This window comes from Pogoniulus pusillus, chromosome 36, assembly GCF_015220805.1.
Source record: "Pogoniulus pusillus isolate bPogPus1 chromosome 36, bPogPus1.pri, whole genome shotgun sequence".
NCBI classification, from domain to species: domain Eukaryota; kingdom Metazoa; phylum Chordata; class Aves; order Piciformes; family Lybiidae; genus Pogoniulus; species Pogoniulus pusillus.
In genome coordinates, this window is record NC_087299.1 from 5,151,320 (window position 1) to 5,172,173 (window position 20,854).

At 55.2% G+C, this 20,854-nt stretch overlaps 1 protein-coding gene across 1 annotated transcript; it reads right to left on the minus strand.

The window, feature by feature from the left end:
* Positions 1-5,534: 5,534 nt before the first annotated feature.
* Positions 5,535-20,589, minus strand: LOC135190406 (histone-lysine N-methyltransferase PRDM16-like). The gene is made up of 6 exons (XM_064171759.1): positions 20,585-20,589; positions 12,199-12,368; positions 10,612-10,786; positions 9,789-10,019; positions 7,818-7,992; positions 5,535-5,669 (listed from the first exon to the last, which is right to left on the minus strand). The coding sequence occupies exons 1-6, from the start codon at positions 20,587-20,589 to the stop codon at positions 5,535-5,537; spliced, it is 891 nt and encodes a 296-aa protein (XP_064027829.1).
* Between the last annotated feature and the right edge of the window lie 265 nt (positions 20,590-20,854).

Here is a 20,854-nt window from a genome sequence, read left to right on the forward strand (position 1 = left end):
TTTTTCTTTTCATTCATTTTCTTATTTTCTTTTTTTTTTCATTTCATTAATTTCCTTATTTCATTTTTTTCCTTTCCATTAATTTTCTTATTTTCTTTTTTTTTTTCATTTCATTAATTTCCTTATTTCATTTTTTTCCTTTCATTTCCTTAGTTCATTTTTTCCCTTTCCATTCGTTTCCTTAGTTCATTTTTTTCCTTTCCATTCATTTCCTTAGTTCATTTTTTTCCTTTCCATTCGTTTCCTTAGTTCATTTTTTTTCCTTTCCATTCGTTTCCTTAGTTAATTTTTTTCTTTCCATTAATTTCCTTAGTTCATTTTTTTCCTTTCCATTCGTTTCCTTAGTTCATTTTTTTTTCCTTTCCATTCGTTTCCTTATTTTTTTTTCCTTTCCATTATCTTTTTTTTTCCTTTTCATTTCTTTTTCCTTCTTTTTTTTTTTCTTCCTTTCTTTATTCCCACCCCCAAAGTGGTAATTAAGAATTAACGACAGAAGAGAGGAACCAAAATTCAAACAAAACAAAAAAAAACAAACAAACCCCAAAATACTAACAAACAAACCCAAATAATCCTGGAATCATTCAATAATCACAGTTACCACTCAGCACTAACAGAGGAGAAGGTTCATGGCTTTGCGAACAGGCTACTGACCGCCGCCCGGGAGCGCAGGGGATGCCCTCGGGGTGCCCCTGGCTCCCCCCTGGCACGCTCGCAGCACGGCACAGCCCAGCGCTACTCAGCAGATCGAGACGGGCCGGGGGAGGGGAGGGGGCTCACGATCCAGTGCTTTGATGCTTGCAGAGTCCGACAGGTCCCAGGTCATTGTGCAAGTGGCTCCAGGAACGCCCCGCGCCCGGCAGGGGCAGGAGCTCTTAAGTGCTGATCGGGGAGCAGCCAAAAACTTCCACTCCTCTGTGGCCACGGAGGCTCAGCCTGCTCGGGTTGGAAGGGACCTTCGAGACCATCCAGTTCCAACCTCCCTGCCACGGGGCAAGGACGCCTCCCACTGGCCCAGGTCGCTCGAGGTTTTATCCAGCCTGGCCTCCGACACCTCCAGGGACGTGGTGGAGCACAGAACCAGATCTTTGATCACATTGGATGATTCTGTGCTCCACAACCTCCCTGGGCAACCTGGGCCAGTGTCTCCCCACCCCTACTACCAAGAATGTCTTTCCTCATCTCCGCTTTTAATCCGCCCTTCTCAAGCCTCAATCTGTCCCCTCTCATCCTAGCCCTACAAGCCAGGTGCTTCCAAGGTGTGCTGGGAACATCCCACAGCACCTGGCTTGCTCTGGATTTTGTTCTCTCATCCCTGCTGCACCCACATGCTTGCCACCTCCAAGCTTTCAGCATCACCCACAGGGACTGGCATGAGCACCTGGGCAGGCAAGAGTGAGGGAAGGACATACAACAGACCTGGTTTCTCCTCCCTAGCTAGCTCAGGTGGGAAGATGTCTCATGGAAGCCAAGAGGCCCAGACCTTCCCACCACCCACAGTGGGCAGCAAGCTGTGGCAGGACCCTCCTCAGCACCACAGCCCTCAGAAGCATCCTTCAGAAGCAGGGATGGCTTTTGTCTGTGGCAGCAAACCACGACCTAGACATCTGCTGGGAGCTGCAATGGGTTTCAAGTGCAATCAAATGAAAGCTCCCAGATAAAGAGAGGTCTGGGGAGATTTCCTCTTCATTTATCTGAGCTGTGGGGAAATTAAACTTGGAATCAGTGCTAAATCAGAGAGGCTGGAGAGAAATCCTGCAGCTAAAGGGGCTGGAGAGAGATGCTGCAGCTAAAGGGGCTAGAGAGAGAACCTGCAGCTAAAGGGGATGGAGAGAGATGCTGCAGCTAAAGGGGCTGGAGAGAGATCCTGCAGCTAAAGGGGCTGGAGAGAGATGCTGCAGCTAAAAGGGCTGGAGAGAGATCCTGCAGCTAAAGGGGCTGGAGAGAGATGCTGCAGCTAAAGGGGCTAGAGAGAGAACCTGCAGCTAAAGGGGCTGGAGAGAGATCCTGCAGCTAAAGGGGCTGGAGAGAGATGCTGCAGCTAAAGGGGCTGGAGAGAGATGCTGCAGCTAAAGGGGCTGGAGAGAGATGCTGCAACAAACAGACTCCAGCTAGAGGAAATGGGAAGGAAGTCAATCAGGAAGCAGGAAAAGCAATCAATCATTTCATGATTTGGATCCCCTCTATTTGCCATGTCCTAAACCCTTGGCTGGGTTGGGCACTGCCAGCCCTGGCTCTTGGAGAGCCTGGGGAGCACAGGACAGCCCTGCAGGGGAGATGGTGCCTGCTGAGCCAGGAGCTGCTGACAAACTGCTGCTGGAGGAACAAGGCAGTGGAGAGGAGGGTGAGACACTGCAGGAAGACCACCCCCCCCCCCCGAGAAAGCCTCACGGGATCCCCTGCACTGCTCGGTGCTTGCAGCACACTTTGGAGACCAGCTGGCTGCTGCCCTGTCACCTCCTCGCCTGAGGAGTGCGGTGGCAACTCCAAGAGTGTTTCAGTGCTGACCAAGGCAGCCCAGGGCAGAGCTCACAAACACTCACAGCCACCACAGGTCTTGTTCTGAGGACTCAGAGAGCACTGTGGGCCCTGAGCAGAAAGATGCTCTGATGGGTGAGTTACAGCAGGAGCCCCACAGCTGCAGCTTGGGTGCAGCTGGATCCCTGACCCCTGAGCACTGGATGAGTCTCTGTGCACCGAGGGGTGAAGCTTGCAAGCTGGCTGCAGGTCAGGGCTTTCCTAGGGCAAGGCATGGTGGCATCACTTGCTGGCACAATGGCAGCACTTGCCAGCCCTAAGCTGTCCCCAGCAGCTCCCAGGCCTTTGTCCAGCCCTTTGTTTGGGGGCCCTGCAGAGCCTGTGAAGGTGAAGGACAGGTGGGGAGGGGCTGCTGGCTCCTGGGGGCTGCCTTCACTTCCCAACCAGCCAAGGAAACAAAGAGAAACCTTTGTGTGGTGCAAAGGTCACTGGAAGGCAAGGAAGGGAAAGGTCTGAGTGATTGTCTGGAGCCTGGCAGGATTGATCAGGGGCATTTGGCACATGGGCAACATCTTCCTGCTCCCTGCTTAGCAACCACACAAGATCCAACCTTGGTGCCACCTTTTGGTCCTTCACTACAGCCTCCTGAGAAGATGATTTCTTCCCAAGGATGAGCTCTAATGCAAACAGTGCTGGAAAGGGAGCAAGAAAGCAGAGAAGGCTGAGCACACACTGACAAGTTCTGTACAGGTTCAAACCAATCCTACCAGGAGAAGAAACAATTCTTTGAGTCTCTTCAGTTGGCCCTGGTGGGAATCAATTCAAGGCCAAGTGCCTGGGCAGGGCTGTGCTGCAGCAGCAGCAGCTGCTGTGGTGGGCCAGGAGGCTCCTGTGCCCTTGGCAGAGCCTGGCTGCTGCTGCCAGTGGCAGCTCTCAGGCTGCCTTTGCCCCAGAGCTTTGTGCAAATACATGAAGCAGTTCAGGTGATGCTGACTGTTGGTCTCAGAGCCTTGGGCACTTTCACAGGGGTTGTGGAAAGCCAAAAAAGGAAGGGTGAAATTTCCTGGACCATCTGCTGCTGCTGCTGCTGTTAGCTCAACCTCTTAGTCCTTCTCCACCAAAGCTACTCCAGCTGCTTTCCTCCATGGCCAGCCTGAGGCTGCTGGCTCTTGAGAGCCAGCCCCAAGTGTGCTCCTGGCTGCATGGTTCCCAGCACAACCTCTACTGTGCTGGAGCAGCTTTGGGTTGGCATGCTGGAATGAGGCTTCCTCCTTGTGCTCCTCCACCCTGAAGTGACACAGAAGCCTCTGTCCCTCCTCCATGCCAGGCAGATGCACTGCCCACTGTGAGCTGTGCCTCTGAGGTGAGCCCTCCTCCCAGTGCTGCCAGCAGTCATCACCTGGATGCTTCCTAGCAGCACATCCAGCACTAAAATATGCTGGAGTTAACGGGAGAAGTTCTCAGCCCTGCTGGCAGTGGGTGCCAGAGAGACAGCTGGGCAGGGTCCTGACACAGCACTGCCATGGAGGAGGTGCAGGGACCTCTGTGCACACAGCAGCTTGCCAAACCTTGGCACTTCTGGTTTTCAGATGCTCAACTTAACTCAGAAAGGCTCAGGACACACATTCTGGCCTTGACTTGTGCAGCCAGTGTGAGCCTCTGCAAGGTCTCCCTGCTTTCCTGTCTGCTCTGAGGTGCAGCTTGGCCTCCAACCTCCCTCCTGCAGCAGCAGGACAGGACTGTGATGTAGAACAGCACAACCACCACAGCATGTCTGGAAGCTGCTTTGTGCCAGTCAAGGAGATGAGGCTTTGGGGTGATTTTAAATCCCTCACCTGTGGGGGATTGTGCAGTCAGAGAGTTGATTCCACCCTTAGCTCTGTGCCTCAACAGGAGGCTGCACACCTGAGGTGGCTGCACCAAGGCAATCTGAAACCTTCCCACTTCCATTTCAGGGCCAGACAGCAGTGTGTGACCCACGAGCACCCATCCAGCATGCCAAAACAACAGCACCAGCCAGGAGCTCCTGCCCCAGCTCCAAGACACCCCCAGCAGTGAGAGGCTGCCCCTCTGAAAGCAGCCTGGGGGATAAAGGAGATGTGGCTGAGCAGTCCTCGCCCACCGCACACAGCTGCACCTCTCCAGGTTCACCCCAGGACCCCTCAGCCTGGGACAGCCCAAGCATTTCCAGGGCTCAGGCGTGGGGCAGTGCCCCCCAGCCCCTGGCAGCAGGCTTGCTGAGCTGAGCATGGCTTCTTCTCCAGCAGGTCAGGTGCAAGCAGCAGCTCAGGCCCCAGGCGCGGGCAGCGCTCTCCACCTCGCAGCGCTGGCAGGCAGAAGGGCACTCAGGGCACAGCAGCTCCTGAGCACAGATTTGCAGGGTCCTTTGACAAACCCAACCCCAGCAGTGCTCTGGCCTGAAGATCTCTCAAGCAGGACACTGGCCACGGTGTGCTGTGGCCTCAGGTTCCAGCAGCTTGGCATTGTGCCAGTGGGAGCAAGGGGCAGGGCAGGATTCCTGGGGGAGCAGGGAATTTCAGATCCTTCCAGGGCAGGGGTGGGGGTCAGCTTAAAGGGGCTGGGATTACCCTTCCCTGGCAGAACTCCAGTGACTGGGTCAGAGCTGCAGCAGGGACAGGTCACAGCTGGCTCTCTCCTTGTGTGGAAAGGCTACCACATGGTTTCGGGCTCCCCTTCCTCCGCGGGCTTTGCTGGCTCAGTGATACTGGTCTGGACTGGGAGAGGGGCCAGTGTCTGATTGCACTGCTGCAGTTCACCTCTTGCTCGAGCTGTTCCTACAGACTGGGAGCTCCCAGGGCTGCCTTGGGGTTGAATCCAGTTTGGGAGAGGTTCCTTCTGATAAATTAGGAATGAGAAGCTGTGGGTGGGCAGGATCAGGGCACGCAGGGTGGGCTGGGCCAGGTCTCCTGCTCAGCCACAAGTCCAGACGGCTCCCTGAGGCCCTTCTCATCCACCTTCTGCTTGCTAGGGTTGTTGCCAGGGCAGTTGCAGCACCACTGCCTCCTCGCTTGGGCTCTGGCCAGTGCCTTGGTGACCTCTCAGAGGTGGTTGATGGGGTTAAAGGTCCCCGACTCGGAAGCTGCTCCTGCCATGTCCAACCAAGCACCCAGCGAGCTCTGGGCGGACGCGTGGAGGGGAGCGTTCTCGGACAGGGACAGCATCATTGCATAAGCCTGCAGGGGGAGAGAGCAATGCAGAGGGCAGCTGTGAGAGCCCAGGCAGCACAGGCAGCACCACCTAAAACCCTGCAGCAGACGTGGGCCAGCTGGCACCCTTTGGCAGGGGCTAAGAACGTGCCAGCAGGTCTCCGTGTCACACCCTGGGATGATGCCCATCACCCTCAGCTCTGCCAAACTGCCATAGGCTCAGCAGAGGCCTCCATTCCCACTGGATTTAGCAGGGCCAAACCCTTCCTGTGCCAGCTCTGCACTTGGACACAACCCCCCAGGCCCAACCCTCACTGCTCAGGAGTGTTTGGGGATACAGCCACCAAATGCTCACTGGTGTCACTGGGGCGTTGCTGCTGGGGTGGCTGCAGGGCAGTGGTTAACAGCACCCACCAGGATGTCTCTTTTCCCTCTGAGAACCTTGCTCTTTGTCACCTAGATGCTCTCCCTCCTCCAAGGCTTGTCTCACACACCTCTGTGTCCTCCCACAGCCCACGGGAGCGGTGTGAAGACTCAGGAGAGGACCTCACACCCTGGGGGTGTGACACGGTGCCAGCCTCCCTGCTCCACCTCAGCTGCTCCTACTCGGCAGCAGGACCGTGCCCAGGGAGCCCTCTCCTTCACGCTGAGCCTGCCCCCACACACAGCCCTTTGCAGGACAACAGACAGAGACCATCGACTATCCAGGACGTCAGGACAATGTGGGATGCACAACAGGAGCCTTGGTAACACAGCTGCAGCAGGGACACTCAGAACTGGCTATCCAACCTCAGCCTCTCCTGCCCAAAAGCTGGGAGCCACATCTCCTTGCCAAGCCCACAGATGGGTGCTTTGGAGCTGGCAGAGGAACAGCTCTGCCCTGCCATGGATAAGCTCCCTGCTAGGGCTGCTGAGGAGGCAGCCACCCCCCACGGAGTGCTGTGCTCTGCAGGCAGCTCTGGGCTGCTCTGGCAATCCCAGCACAGAGGCTGGCTCAGACTGGTTCAGCCACATGCTGTGCTTTAAGTGCCACCCGTCCTGCACTCAGACACTGTACAACTAATTAAGAAGCCCCTAAACTGCTGCCCCTACCCCGTGCAAGCCCAGGCTGGACCTGACGATGCAGCACAGCTGCTGAAAAGCAAGCTGGTGCTACAGAGGTAGCACATTTGGTGTGTTAGTAACAGGACACATGAAGAGTCAGGCAAGAGGCTTGAGTTCAGATGAGTCTGGCGCAGAAAGATGAGTCCTAGCTCCAAGCAGACCTGCCCCAGCTCCAGCTCTAGCACCCAGGGCAGGAGGAGGACAAGAACTTCACAAGTTCTAGGTGATGCTAAGCCAAAATCCACTTCCAGCTTGGCAACTGCACTAAGCTCCTGCTTTGCTGGGCATTTAAAACAGATCTCATGACAAATTCTGTTGCTTGAGGGCTAGAAAGAGACTCTAAGGCAACAGCTGGACTCAACCAACTGGACTCAACCAACACCCCCCCCCCCAGAGGGCTGTCCATGCTGCCCCCAACCCGGTGGTGTCACCTCACTGAACAGCTCTGTTGTGGGAGGCCTCTGCAGGCACCAAGAGCTGAACTTCTAGTACCAGACTGTTCTGGATTAATGAAAGCAGAGAGCACAAAAGGAGCTGCTCCCCAGCCCTCCAGGAGCTGCTGAGATGCCACCTTGAGGCTTCTGGCTGGGGGTGACCTGCTCTAGCTCCCAGGGCAGAATTCCACGTGACGGTTTTCAGGGATGAGGGAGATGAAGGAGGAGGTCTCCAGACTCGCTGGCCTGTGACTCCTGGAAATATTTGTGTCTATCACACCTTCTGTGCTCCAACCCAAGGAGCTGGGCACTGCCTCTGCAGACCAAACCTCCACTGTCTCAGCGTGTGCCAAGGGTGCAGCTGAGCAGCAGCCGCACAGCCGGCTACAGACAGACGCCTCCAGCCTTCCCCGCAGGCACCTTCCTGCTGCTGAGTACACTGACCCTGCTGCCCTCCAAGTGATGCCCCCTCTGATCCTCTCTTCCAGTGCAGGCACAACACACAGCTCCCACACCATCCCCACCTGCCACTCAGGATTCCTGCTGACTGGAAGGGGGAGCAGAGCCCTGCGCTAGAGGCTGGCTGCTGCGGCCCGCGCTGGCGGCAAGCTAGAGAAAAGGTTGGTCGGATACCCACCTGGTTTTTAGCCTGCCTGTACAGAGTCTGTTTTATTGCCTCAGAGTCTAAGGTGGCATTAAACACATCTTTAACTTCAAATGCTTCCTCGGCTGCTCTGCGGAGGTCCAGCCCCTTCCCAAAAGGCGGCATCTGCTCCAAAGCTAACAAGCCGGCTTCGTCCTCCTCACCACACCTGTACCAAGGACCAGGGGAAGGGGCACCTGTTGTTAGCTGCTCTCACTGGCCACATCTAGCCAAGCTGTGCTGCTAACCCAGTGCCTGCATGCACATACCATGGAGGTGAGGCTCAGGAGCCACATGTGTGGTGAAGGGACAGACAGACAGACAGCAAAACGACAGCGAATGCGGGGAGCGAAGAAGTGGAGAGCAGGGCCAGGTGCTAACAGGGGCAGTGCTGGGCAGGGTTGGCACCCAACAGGGCTGCTCTGCTCTGAGGAGATGCCCAGGTGCTGCTCACTCCTTGAAAGGTCAAGACACTGGATCACAGAATGGCTTGGAAAGGACCTTAAAGATCATCCAGCTCCAACTCCCTGCCACGGGCAGGGACACCTCCCGCTAGACTCAGCTGCTCGAGGCCTCATCTGACCTGGTCTTGAACACCTCCAGGGAGGGCACATCCACAGCCTCCCTGGGCAGCCTGTGCCAGTGTCTCACCACCCTCACTGGCAAGAATTTCCTGCTCATCTCCAGTCTCAATCTGCCCTCTCCCAGCTCAAAGCCATTGTCTCTCATCCTGTGACTCCCAGCCCTTATCAAGAGTCCCTCCCAGCTCTCCTGCAGCCCCTCTCAGATCCCTGTCTGGAGGATGCTGCTGTGCTCCAGCTGGGTTGCACTGACAGCAGTGATGCACTGAGAGCAAGGCAGATGCATCATGGACAGTTGCTACTTCTACCAGCTGGGAAACTGAGGCAAAAAGGAGGCTAAGGCTGCACTAAGAGACACCAACTGCAGTTCTGTCTGGACATTCCCTGACCTCGAGAAGAAAAAAAAGCTTTGCTTTTCCTCACTTGAAGCCAACATTTTGTTGCAACTAAGCTGGGCAGAGCAGCCCAACACCCAGGGGTGGCACACATGTGCCTCTTCCTTGCCCTGAGCAGTGTTTGGAGAGGAAGAGATCATTAGAGGTCATAGAAGCACAGAATGGTTTAGGTTGGAAGGGACCTCAAGGATCAGCCAGTTCCAACCCCCTGCCATAGGCAGGGACACCTTCCACTAGAAGAGGTTGCTCAAGGCTTCATCCAACCTGGTCCTGAACACCTCCAGGGAGGTTGTGGAGCACAGAATCACCCAATGTGATCAAAGATCACATTGGGTGATTCTGTGTTCCACAACCTCCTTGGGCAACCTGTGCCAGTGTCTCACCACCCTCACTGCAAAGAACCCTTTCCTAACATCCACTTTCAATCTCCCCTCTGCCAGTTCAAACCCATTCCTCCTCGTCCTGTCATGACAAGACCTTGTCAATAGTCCCTCTCCAGCCTTCCTGTAGGTCCCCTTCAGATATTGGAAGGCCACTCCAAGGTCTCCTCAAAGCTTTCTCTCCCTCCAGGCCAAAGAGCCCCAACTCCTGTAGCCTGTTCTCATAGCAGAGCTGCTGCAGCCCTCTAAGCATCCTCATGGCTCTCCCCTGACACTGCCCTTTGCTGTGCTGGACTTCAATGTTCTCCTGACACAAACTCTCCCAGCCTTGGCTCTACACCTTAGAGCATCACCAGATGGGCTGGAACAGCTCTCAGAGCTCATCCAGTCCAACCTTCACCCTAACACCACCGTGGCCACCAAACCAAGGTCCTCCTTGCAGTCCACTTGTTTCGTGTCCCTCAGCAAGGTGAGAATGGAGCCCCTCAAACCAAAGGGGAGGTGTGACACAATGGCTTGAAAACCAACACAACAGCACCCATGATCCACCACCAACACAGGGCAGAGCTGAGCCCCACAGGAGCTCCCAGGGGGACTGGCACACCTCACCTTCGGCTGTGCTCAAAGCTCATGGTGAGAGATGTGGGCTCCTCATCTTCCTCGTCCTCGAACGCTCCTCGGGGCTCTGCAGTGGGTGATACTGTTTCATCCTGGGACTTCCCTGTCAGGCTGTCATCGTCTTCCTCTTCCAGTTCTTCATCTTCATCATCCACCTCTTCTGTTTTCTCGTTTGCTAATCCATGGCACTGGGAATTGCCATCCATATCCTGGATTTCTGGCCTGCAGTGGTCAGTCAAGGCGGGGGGGAAAGAAGGATGAGTGAGAAAGCAAAGCTGCCAGGTGCCTAAGCCCTGCTTCCTCACTGACTGCAAGACCTGGGTGACTCCATAACCCACGGGTGAGGGCACAGCCAGCTGGATGCACACAGACCCAAAGGCAAACCAGCCTGACCCAGCACTTCAAACACAGCCCTCAGTGCCTCCAGGACTAGCAGGCATGTCCAGCATGCACCAACCCCCTCAGCTACAGTCTTGTTGGGCCTGGATTTCAGTGCTGGGCTCTTAGAACACCCCTGTTGGCTCTCAGCTGCTGCCCTGGAGCCCATGGCAGCAGCCAGCCTGCCCCTGCAACCTGCTCTGTGGTTGCTTTCATCCCCACAGCCACATCCCCAAGCCCTGGTGGCTCTGCAGGTCAGCTCTTCTAGCTTAGGTCACTCTGAAACCCCTTCACACCACAGCTGAATGCATTTTCCTTCCAAATTTGGTTCATTTCTCTCTTCTGAGGGTTTTAAACCAGGGGTAGGAGAGAGCCTGACCAGCCTTTGAACCTCATTAACAACACCTCCCACCAGGCATTGTACTTGCTGGGCTACCTTTTATCTGCTAGAGCTGCTGCTTGATTCAGCTCACTATTGGCAATAAAGTTCCTGATTTCAGAGAAATAGGAATCCTCTTTTTCATCTAAAAGTGCATGGTTGTCTGATTCCGAGTTTGGGGAAGAGGCACTGGTCCCAAGGTGGTTTGTGATGACTCCAGAGTGCTGGCTCACTGTGGGAGAGGAACAAGACCACAAGAGGACAGTCAGACCTTGCCAAAGCTGGGAAACATCACACAAGAATCCTCTCACTAAGCATGCACGAGTCAAGAGCAACCTCCTGGGGCAAAGCTGCCAAAGGAAGCTGCTGTTTGCCAGGCTGCAGCCCCACGGCCAAGCAGAGCTGATGCTCAGCAGCCACAGCTCCAGAGCCACCCTCCACTGCACAGCTCTTTGCCTCCTTCCCATCCCTCTTTCCCTCGGCTGGGAAGTCTCTCAGCTGGTCTCAGCACACGGATTTTATCCCACACCTAAGTCCATTTTCTCCTCCTGACCTTCACACAGGCTGTAAATGCATTTTGGGCTGGAAATCCTCATGGAGCTTGACATGGCCACATCAGCCTTGTGTCAGGAGAGCTCACAGGCTGAGGCTGTGCTCCTGGGCAGAACCTTCAGGAAGGCAGGGCCACGGTCACTGCCCTGGAGCTAGTCAGTGCCATGGTCACTGACCTAGAGCCAGTCAGCACCGTGGTCACTGTCCTGGAGCCAGTCAGTGCCATGGTCACTGACCTAGAGCCAGTCAGTGCCACGGTCACTGCCCTGGAGCTAGTCAGTGCCATGGTCACTGACCTAGAGCCAGTCAGCACCGTGGTCACTGCCCTGGAGCTAGTCAGTGCCATGGTCACTGACCTAGAGCCAGTCAGCACTGTGGTCACTGCCCTGGAGCCAGTCAGTGCCATGGTCACTGCCCTGGAACTGGTGCCATGGTCACTGACCTAGATAGTCAGCGCCATGGTCACTGCCCTGGAGCCACTCAGCACCGTGGTCACTGCCCTGGAGCCAGTCAGTGCCATGGTCACTGCCCTGGAACTGGTGCCATGGTCACTGACCTAGAGCCAGTCAGTGCCATGGTCACTGCTCTGGAGCCACTCAGCTGGGCCTGTTTAGCCTGGAGAAGAGGAGGCTCAGGGGTGATCTTATTACTGTCTACAACTACCTGAAGGGGCATTGTAGCCAGGTGGGGGGTGGCCTCTTCTCCCAGGCAACCAGCAATAGAACAAGGGGACACAGTCTCAAGTTGTGCCAGGGTAGGTCTAGGCTGGATGTTAGGAGGAAGTTCTTCACAGAGAGAGTGATTGGCACTGGAATGGGCTGCCCAGGGAGGTGGTGGAGGCACCGTCCCTGGAGGTGTTCAAGAAAAGCCTGGATGAGGCACTTAGTGCCATGGTCTGGTTGATTGGATAGGGCTGGGTGCTAGGTTGGACTGGATGATCTTGGAGCTCTCTTCCAACCTGGTTGATTCTATAATTCTATGGGGAGGGGCAGCAGAGCTGGACACAGCATCCAAGCTGACTACCCACAGCCAAGAGAGACCAAGCCGTGGTGTCCTGCCCCATGCCAAGCACAGAGCTGTGCCCTTTCCTACCTGGTACATTCTCATGCTCATGCTTCTTCAGATGCCTGTCCAGGTTGGTCTGCTGCCCGAAGCAGCGGTTGCAGAGGTGGCACTTGAATGGCTTCTCCTTGTTGTGGATGTTCCGGACGTGCCGCTGGAGGTTGGAGGAGATGCTGAATGACCTGTCACAGTATTTACACCTGGAAAACAGGAGCCAGAGCCAAAGAGTGCAACGTGAGAGAGGGGGGAAAAAAAAACAAATGGAATGAGAGAGGAAAATGTGACTGTCAGAAAGGCAGAAAAGGTTGGCCCATAAATAAATCTTCAGCCAGCTGAGGAGCTGGGAAGCAGGAGGCATTCATCAGCCCAGACAGGGGGAGATGGTTGTGACTCAAGGAGCACAAGGAAAGGATCAGGATGAATTAAGAAGTGAGGAGTCCAAACAAATAAGCATCTGAGACAAAATGATTACATTTCCAGGTGAATGGGGGGAAAAAAATAACCAAGAAGGGGAAATGATTCACAGGCTCACAGCGTGGCTCAGCTGGGAAGGGACTTCAGAGCTCATCTCCTCCAACCTCCCCACTATGCCCAGGGACACCTCTCAGATAGACTCAGTTGCTCAAGGACTCATCCAGTCTGGCCTTGAACACCTCCAGGGAGGAGGCAGCCACAGCCTCCCAGGGCAGCCTGTGCCAGAGTCTCACCACCCTCACATTGAACAACTTCTTCCTCAGCTCCCAGTCTAACCCTACTCTGCCTCAGCTTCAAACCCTTCCCCTTTGGCCTTCTCCAGACACCCTCAGCAACAGTTCCTCTGCAGCCTTCCTGTAGGATCCCCTCAGGCACTGGCAGGCAGCACTAAGGTCCCTCTGGAGCCTTCTCCTCTTTGGGCTGCACATTCCCAGCTCTCTCAGCCTGTGATCACAGCAGAGCTGCTCCAGCCCCTGGCTCATCTTTGTGGCCTCCTCTGGCCTCACTCCAGCAGCTCTGCACCCTTCTGGTGATGGAGATACCAGAAGAGGAGGCAGGATTGGAGGTGGGGTCTGAGCAGAGCAAAGGGGCAGCAGAATGCCCTCTCCTGCCCTGCTGCCCACACTCCTCATTTGGTAGGGCAAGGAGGTGAAATATGTCTGTGGAGGGAGGCAAAAGAAGACAGGAGAAGAAGGGAGGGAGATGAAACATATAAAACACATCCCTCTGTGACAGTCATCTGCACACAGAGAAATCCAAGGTGGGTGTGCAGGTGCTGGTGGCTGTCAGGGTGCAGCAGCACAGCCTGCCCTACACACAGCTCCCAAGGAACACAGCCCAGCCTGCAAGGAAAACATGATCTGGAACAGGGGACTGAGTCCAGCTAGGAGCAGATGTGGAGGTGTTGGAGGGTAGCAGAGCCCTGCAGAGGGACCTGGCCAGGCTGGATGGGTGGGCAGAGGCCAAGGGGATGAGACTGAACAAGGCCAAGTGCAGGGTTCTGCACTTTGGCCACAACAACCCCAAGCAGCACTGCAGGCTGGGGACAGAGTGGCTGAGAGCAGCCAGGCAGAGAGGGAGCTGGGGGTGCTGGGAGAGAGGAGCTGCAGAGGAGGCAGCAGTGTGCCCAGGTGGGCAGCAGAGCCAATGGCATCCTGGGCTGGCTCAGGAGCAGTGTGGGCAGCAGGACAAGGGAGGTTATTCTGCCCCTGAGCTCAGCACTGCTCAGGCCACACCTGGAGTGCTGTGTCCAGTTCTGGGCTCGTCAATTCAAGAGAGATGTTGAGGTGCTGGAAGGTGTCCAGAGAAGTGCAGCAAGGCTGGGGAGGGGCCTGGAACACAGTCCTCTGAGGAGAGGCTGAGGGAGCTGGGGGGGTGCAGCCTGCAGCAGAGGAGGCTCAGGGCAGAGCTCATTGCTGCCTGCAGCTGCCTGCAGGGAGGCTGTAGCCAGGTGGGGTTGGGCTCTGCTGCCAGGCACCCAGCAACAGAACAAGGGGACACAGCCTCAAGCTGTGCCAGGGCAGGTTCAGGCTGGATGTGAGGAGGAAGCTCCTGGCAGAGAGAGTGATTGGCATTGCAATGGGCTGCCCAGGGATGTGGTGGAGTGGCCATGGCTGGAGGTATTGAAGCCAAGCCTGGCTGGGACACTTAGTGCCATGGTCTGGTTGGTTGGGCAGGGCTGGGTGCTAGGTTGGGCTGGCTGAGCTTGGAGCTCTCTTTCAGCATGCTTGATTCTATGATTCCCTCCTGAGCACTCAGCCTGGGCTAGGCTGAAAACATGCAGCAGGGAAGGAGCCAGGACAGAAGGTTTGAGGAAAGTGCTGACCGAAGAAATGCTCCCTCTGAGAAGCAAACCTCTGCAGGACTCAGGTTCTGTGTGCTGGGAACTGGTTCCTGGGCTCTGCACTCAGACATCCCCAGCTAAGTCCAAAGCTTTGCTTAGCCTTGGTGAGCTCAGCCCCGTCCGCTGGCGGAGCAGAGCAGGAGGCAGCTGATGGACTGCAGAGGGCAGCTTCGAGCCACCACAGAGCGGTTCAGGACCACAGCTACACCAGACCCAGCTCCCCTCAGTCCCCCCAGTCCCTGTAAATGCATCATCTGCACCTCAACAAAGCTGCCTTCCTCGAGGCAGTTTGTGCCAGGGCAGGTCTAGGCTGGATGTTGTTAGGAAGTTGTTGTCAGAGAGAGTGATTGGCATTGGAATGGGCTGCCCAGGGAGGTGCTGGAGTGCCTGGAGGTGTTGCAGCCAAGGCTGGCTGGGGCACTTAGTGCCATGGTCTGGTTGGTTGGGCAGGGCTGGGTGCTAGGTTGGAGTGGATGAGCTTGGAGGTGTCTGATTCTATGAAATTGAGGTCCCTTCCAACCCCTGCCCTCCTGTGAAAGGCAAATCCTCTCTCCCACAGAGAGCTCTGCACACCCTGGGCACCGGGGGACAGAAATCAAACCTGCCCCTAAGCCTCCACATGGCAGCAGAGGGCCACGGAGCTGCCCTGTGCTCCTCTCACCCACAGCACAGCTTGTCCCACTGAGCTGAGCTGTGACCCGAGGTACAGACCTGCCTCCTCGGGGCACACCTGAGCCATTTCCATCAGCCCAAGCCACGCAGAGGGCACCAGAACCTCTCCCGTGCCCCTGTCACGCAGGTGTGCCACTGGGTTTGCCTTGGGGCTGAGGCCACGGTGGTGTTTCCTCCACCCACAGGAGGCAGGAGGAAGGTGAGAGTGTGAAACCTCTGCTGTGAACCACAGCTCCCAGCTGTGGCACAGCTGGGGCTGGAGCAAGCCCTGGGTGTTATTGTTGGAAGGAGCAGGGTTGCCTTGCTGGAACACCCTCTCTTGCTGCCTGTTTATGGATTCCATGTCCACCTCCGAGCTTCCTACTGCTAAACCAACCCAAGGAGAACAAAGCTGCTGCAAATAATGAACCTTTATGATGAGGAACCCGGGGGGGTGGAAAGGAGAACCTCAGAGCTTGCTCAGACCTCAGGAGTTTTTCTTTCTCATTCTTCCTGAAACCACAAAGCTAAGGAGCAAAGAAAACAAGATGGGACTGAAAGCTCAGCAAGCAGCAAGCACAGGTTGGAGAGGCTGAGCTCAGCACACGCAGGCTGCCAGCCCCTGCTCCCCTCCTGCCCGCCAGGGAAGCTGCTCTCAGCACTTCGGAGAGCTGCGGTGCCCAAAGCAGCCAACATCACAGCGTCCCTGCGCTGCCACGGGGCTGCCACGGCGCTTCTGCTGCTCTGCCACCAGCCCCTCCTCAGCCCTGCTGCCCAAGCCTCTCGCTCCCTGCCTGTCCTCACCAGCTCCATGCCCTTTGAAGCCAAACTCTCCTTTATTTGGGCTCATGTAGTGCAGGGCACAAGGGGGACCATCAGGGCTGCCCTGCATACCCAGCAAGGGCTCACCTAGAGCAGGGCACAAGGAGGGGCACCAGGGCTGCCCTGGGTACCCAGCCAGGTCTCACTTAGAGCAGGGCACAACGAGGGGCACCAGGGCTGCCCTGGGTACCCAGCAAGGTCTCACCTAGAGCAGGGCACAACGAGGGGCAGCAGGGCTGCCCTATGTACCCAGCCAGATCTCACCTAGAGCAGGGCACAAGGAGGGGCACCAGGGCTGCCCAGGGTACCCAGCCAGATCTCACCTAGAGCAGGGCACAAGGAGGGGCACCAGGGCTGCCCTAGGTACCCAGCCAGGTCTCACCTAGAACAGGGCACAACTGGGGACAGCAGGGCTGCCCTGGGTACCCAGCAAGGTGTCACTTAGAGCAGGGCACAACAGGGGGCATCAGGGCTGCCCTAGGTACCCAGCAAGGTCTCACCTAGAGCAGGCCACAACGAGGGGCACCAGGGCTGCCCTGGGTACCCAGCCAGGTCTCACCTAGAGCAGGGCACAACAGGGGGCATCAGGACTGCCCTGCATACCCAGCAAGGTCTCACCTAGAGCAGGGCACAACAGGAGGCACCAGGGCTGCCCTGGGTACCCAGCCAGGTCTCACCTAGAGCAGGGCACAACGAGGGGCACCAGGGCTGCCCTGGGTACCCAGCCAGGTCTCACCTAGAGCAGGGCACAACGAGGGGCACCAGGGCTGCCCTGGGTACCCAGCCAGATCTCACCTAGAGCAGGGCACAACGGGGGCACCAGGGCTGCCCTGGGTACCCAGCCAGGTCTCACCTAGAGCAGGGCACAACGAGGGGCACCAGGGCTGCCCTGGGTACCCAGCCAGGTCTCCCCTGCACCACTGCCAGGAGCAGCTCCAGCGACTTCAAAGGCAGCAGCTGCGTGCGCCGGGCAGGAGCAGCCTGGCCTCCTGCACCTCCATTTATTTAGATGTTCAGGAAGCCTTTGAAAAGTTGCCTCTGACAGGTCCTGGCCCTAAGCATGAGCTATGTGGACCCAGGGTAGGGGATGGAGGAAGGATAAAGAGCTTGTTAGAAAAACAGAGCACAGAGGGGCATTGGAAAGGGGCCTGAAAGCAGAGGGGCGAGGGAGGCACCGCAGTTATTTGTGGTCCCAGAGGGGTCACTACTTGGATCTCTGCTGGATTTAATCTAAACAAATGGCCCAGACAGAGGAACCAGCTTCAGTGCAGGGAAGAGGTGAGTGGAGAGGCAGGAGAATAAAACTCCAGAGCTGCAGTATTTGCTTTGCAAACAGCCAGGCAGGATGCTGGTAAAGCTTCCTCCTTATCGGCTCCGAGTGACACACCAACGGGCTGGGAGAACAGCATGGGGGAATGAATGATGGCTGGGAAGGAGCCAAACTGGAGCTGGGGAGCTCTGGGGACAGCAAGCAGCCAGGAGGGCTCAGATACCTGGGAAGACACAAGTAAAGAGGGAAGCAGAGGCAGCAAAGTGAGGTGAGGAGTAAGTGGCAGTTTGGTACCACCTGGCACACGACAGAGGCGAATGCCTGATGAGGAGAGGCTGAGGGCCCTGGGGCTGCTTAGGCTGGAGAAGAGAAGACTGAGAGGGGATTGAATCAATGGTTATAAACATCTGAAGACTTGGGGTCAGGAGAGGGGGGACAGGCTCTGCTCACTGCTCCCTGGGATAGGACAAGGAGCAATGGATGGAAGCTGCAGCACAGGAGGTTCCAGCTCAGCACAAGGAGGAACTTCTTTGCTGTGAGGGTCCCAGAGCCCTGGCACAGGCTGCCCAGAGAGGCTGTGGAGTATCCTTCTCTGGAACCTTTCCAGGCCTGTCTGGATGTGTTCCTGTGTGCCCTGAGCTAGATTGGATGGTCCTGCTCTGGCTGGGGGGTTGGACTGGCTGATCTCTTTGGGTCCCTTCCAACCTCTGACATCCTGTGAGCCTGTGAATGGCAATGGGCTCTGGGCAGAAATGTGCCCTGCACTGAGGAGCAGCAGCAGTGGGAAGGCAGGATTGAGGCAGCAGAGCACAAACCCCACAGACAGCTACTCCTCTTCTGAGTAATAACTCAGCCTCAAGTGCATCTACACCAGGGATGAACTCAGGCTCCATTCAAAGACAAGAACCTGAGGAAGAAGGGATCTGATGGAACCAGCTGCAGGCCTAAGTGACAAGGCAGACATCAGCTTTAGCTGCTGGCTTGACCTTAATGCAGGCAACAGGACACAGGGGTCTGAAAGGCAATGAAAGAAAACCAGACTCAAAGCAGACATCAGGAAGCACATCTACAGAGGAGGAATCCCTGAGCATGCTTTGGGCTCAGCTGCAATTCCAGCATCAATGAGAAGTCATCCTGCAGGGATGAGCATTTGGAAGGAGGAAGTTTTGCTGAAGCAAACAGCTTTAGCTGTGCCCAGCCCAAGTTGTTTGTAGTGATTCTGTGACTCCAGAGAACAAAACCAAAGCTAAAGCAGCAAGCTTATAGCTATGACACATCCTCATCCTCACCTGGCCCAGGTGTTGAAAAGCTTCACAGAATCATAAAATCACAGACTGGGGTGGGCTGGAAGAGACCTTCAAGCTCAGCCAGTTCCAACTCCCCTGCCATGGGCAGGGACACCTCCCACCAGCACAGGTTGCTCAAGGTCTCATCCAACCTGGTCCTGAACACCTCCAGGGAGGTTGTGGAGCACAGAATCACCCAATGTGATCTTTGATCACATTGGGTGATTCTGTGCTCCACAACCTCCCTGGGCAACCTGTGCCAGTGTCTCATCACCCTCACTGTTTGTGATCCACAACCTCCCTGGGCAACCTGTGCCAGTGTCTCATCACCCTCACTGTTTGTGATCCACAACCTCCCTGGGCAGCCTGTGCCAGTGTCTCACCACCCTCACTGATAAGAATTTCTTCCTCATCTCAAGTTTCAATCTGCCCTCCTCAAGCTTCAATCCATCCCCTCTCATCCAAGCCCTTGTCAAATCCCTCCCCAGCTCTCCTGCAGCCTTCTTCAGGTACCAGAAGGCTGCTGTAAGGTCCCCCTGGAGCCTTCTCTTCTCTTTTTTCTTTACAAAGGAGTTTTCTCTTTTCTCCTTTACAAAAAGAGTTCATTTGCCTCCTTGCTGCTTCTGTGCTTTTAATTCCTGCTTTATCCATAATTAAATAAGGAGAAAGCTGAAGCAATCAGGACAATCAGAACAGGTTCAGGAACCTGAACCAAAGCATCTCCTTCTCTGGCCTGTTTCTTGATCTACCCTTGGACATTGGGTGGCTTGAGGCCAGCCTTGAGAACATTTGAATTCAGATTTGGACATCACCAAATCCATGGGTTTGGGCTAAAACAAAACCCAACAGAAGCATCTAAACAACCCAAAGCAAAGTTCTAAGCAAGACAGCAGGAAAACACTGGTTTGGTGGCTTGGATATTTGGTGGCTTGAGGCCAGCCTTGGGGACATCTGAATTCAGATTTGGACATCACCAAATCCATGGGTATGAACTAAACCAAAACCTAACAGGAGCATTTAAACAACCCAAAGCAAAGTTCCAAGCAAGACAGCAGGAAAACAGTGGTTTGGTGGCTTGGACATTTGGTGGCTTGAGGCCAGCTTTGAGAACATCTAAATTCAGATTTGGACATCACCAAATCCATGGGTTTGGGCTAAACCAAAACCCAACAGGAGCATTTAAACAGCCCAAAGCAAAGTTCCAAGCAAGACAGCAGGAAAACACTGGTTTGGTGGCTTGGACATTTGGTGGCTTTAGGCCAGCCTTGGGAACATTTGAATTCAGATTTGGACATCATCAAATCCATGGGTTTGGGCTAAACCAAAACCCAACAGAAGCATCTAAATAACCCAAAGCAAAGTTCCAAGCAAGACAGCAGGAAAACATTGGTTTGGTGGCTTGGACATTTGGTGGCTTGAGGCCAGCTTTGAGAACATCTAAATTCAGATTTGGACATCACCAAATCCATGGGTTTGGGCTAAACCAAAACCCAACAGAAGCATTTAAGCAACCCAAAGCAAAGTTCTAAGCAAGACAGCAGAGAAACCCTGAGGGGTTGGACTGGATCATCTCCCGAGGTCACTTCCAACCCATAATGTCCTGTGATTCTAAGTCAGCCTTTTCCCTGCATCCTTGCAAAAGAAGGCTCCAGAGCAGTTCTTGCTGCAGAAGCTGGAAATGTCAGCTCTCTGAGAGCAGCAAAAACTCAATGATAATTAAGCTCCTCTGCAAGGGCAGCAGCAACTCTCAGGAGCGCCATCAGAAGGCAACATTGTCCTGAAGTCAAACCTCTGCTACAAGGGGGAGGAAAAAAAAAACCCACTCACCCCAAAGCACACAGATGGGCCATTTTCTGGGAGAAGAAAGCAAAGAAATCTTTACTTTCCCAACCTTTGTCACGTTGCAAGTCTCCTTTTCTGGAAGAAAACTGAACTAACAAATCTGGGGCTAATGGGGAGCAAGCCCCCAGCAGCCAGAAAGGGGCTGCAGGGAACACACAGCCCTCATTCAGAGCAGATCAAATAACAGAATGGAGGAATGGCTCCAAAAGCCATCCAGGTCTGATTTACCTCATGTCTACACTCAAGGATTCAGGATGGAAAAAATGAAATGAAAAGAAAAGTGGCTCTGTATGGAGCAAGGATTAAAGTGTGGGAGAAAGGAGCTGCCTACAAATGGGCTCCCTTTGGCCAGGCAGCCCTGGGGCTGCTCAGACATGTGTTGTGGTTTCCTTTTCCTCCTCTCCTTTCTCTCCTGCCTCTTGTTGGGAACTTGCTCTGTGTGTGCAAACAACCACAACAGCAGCCCCCTCCCCACCCCAAAAAACCTAACCTGGATTG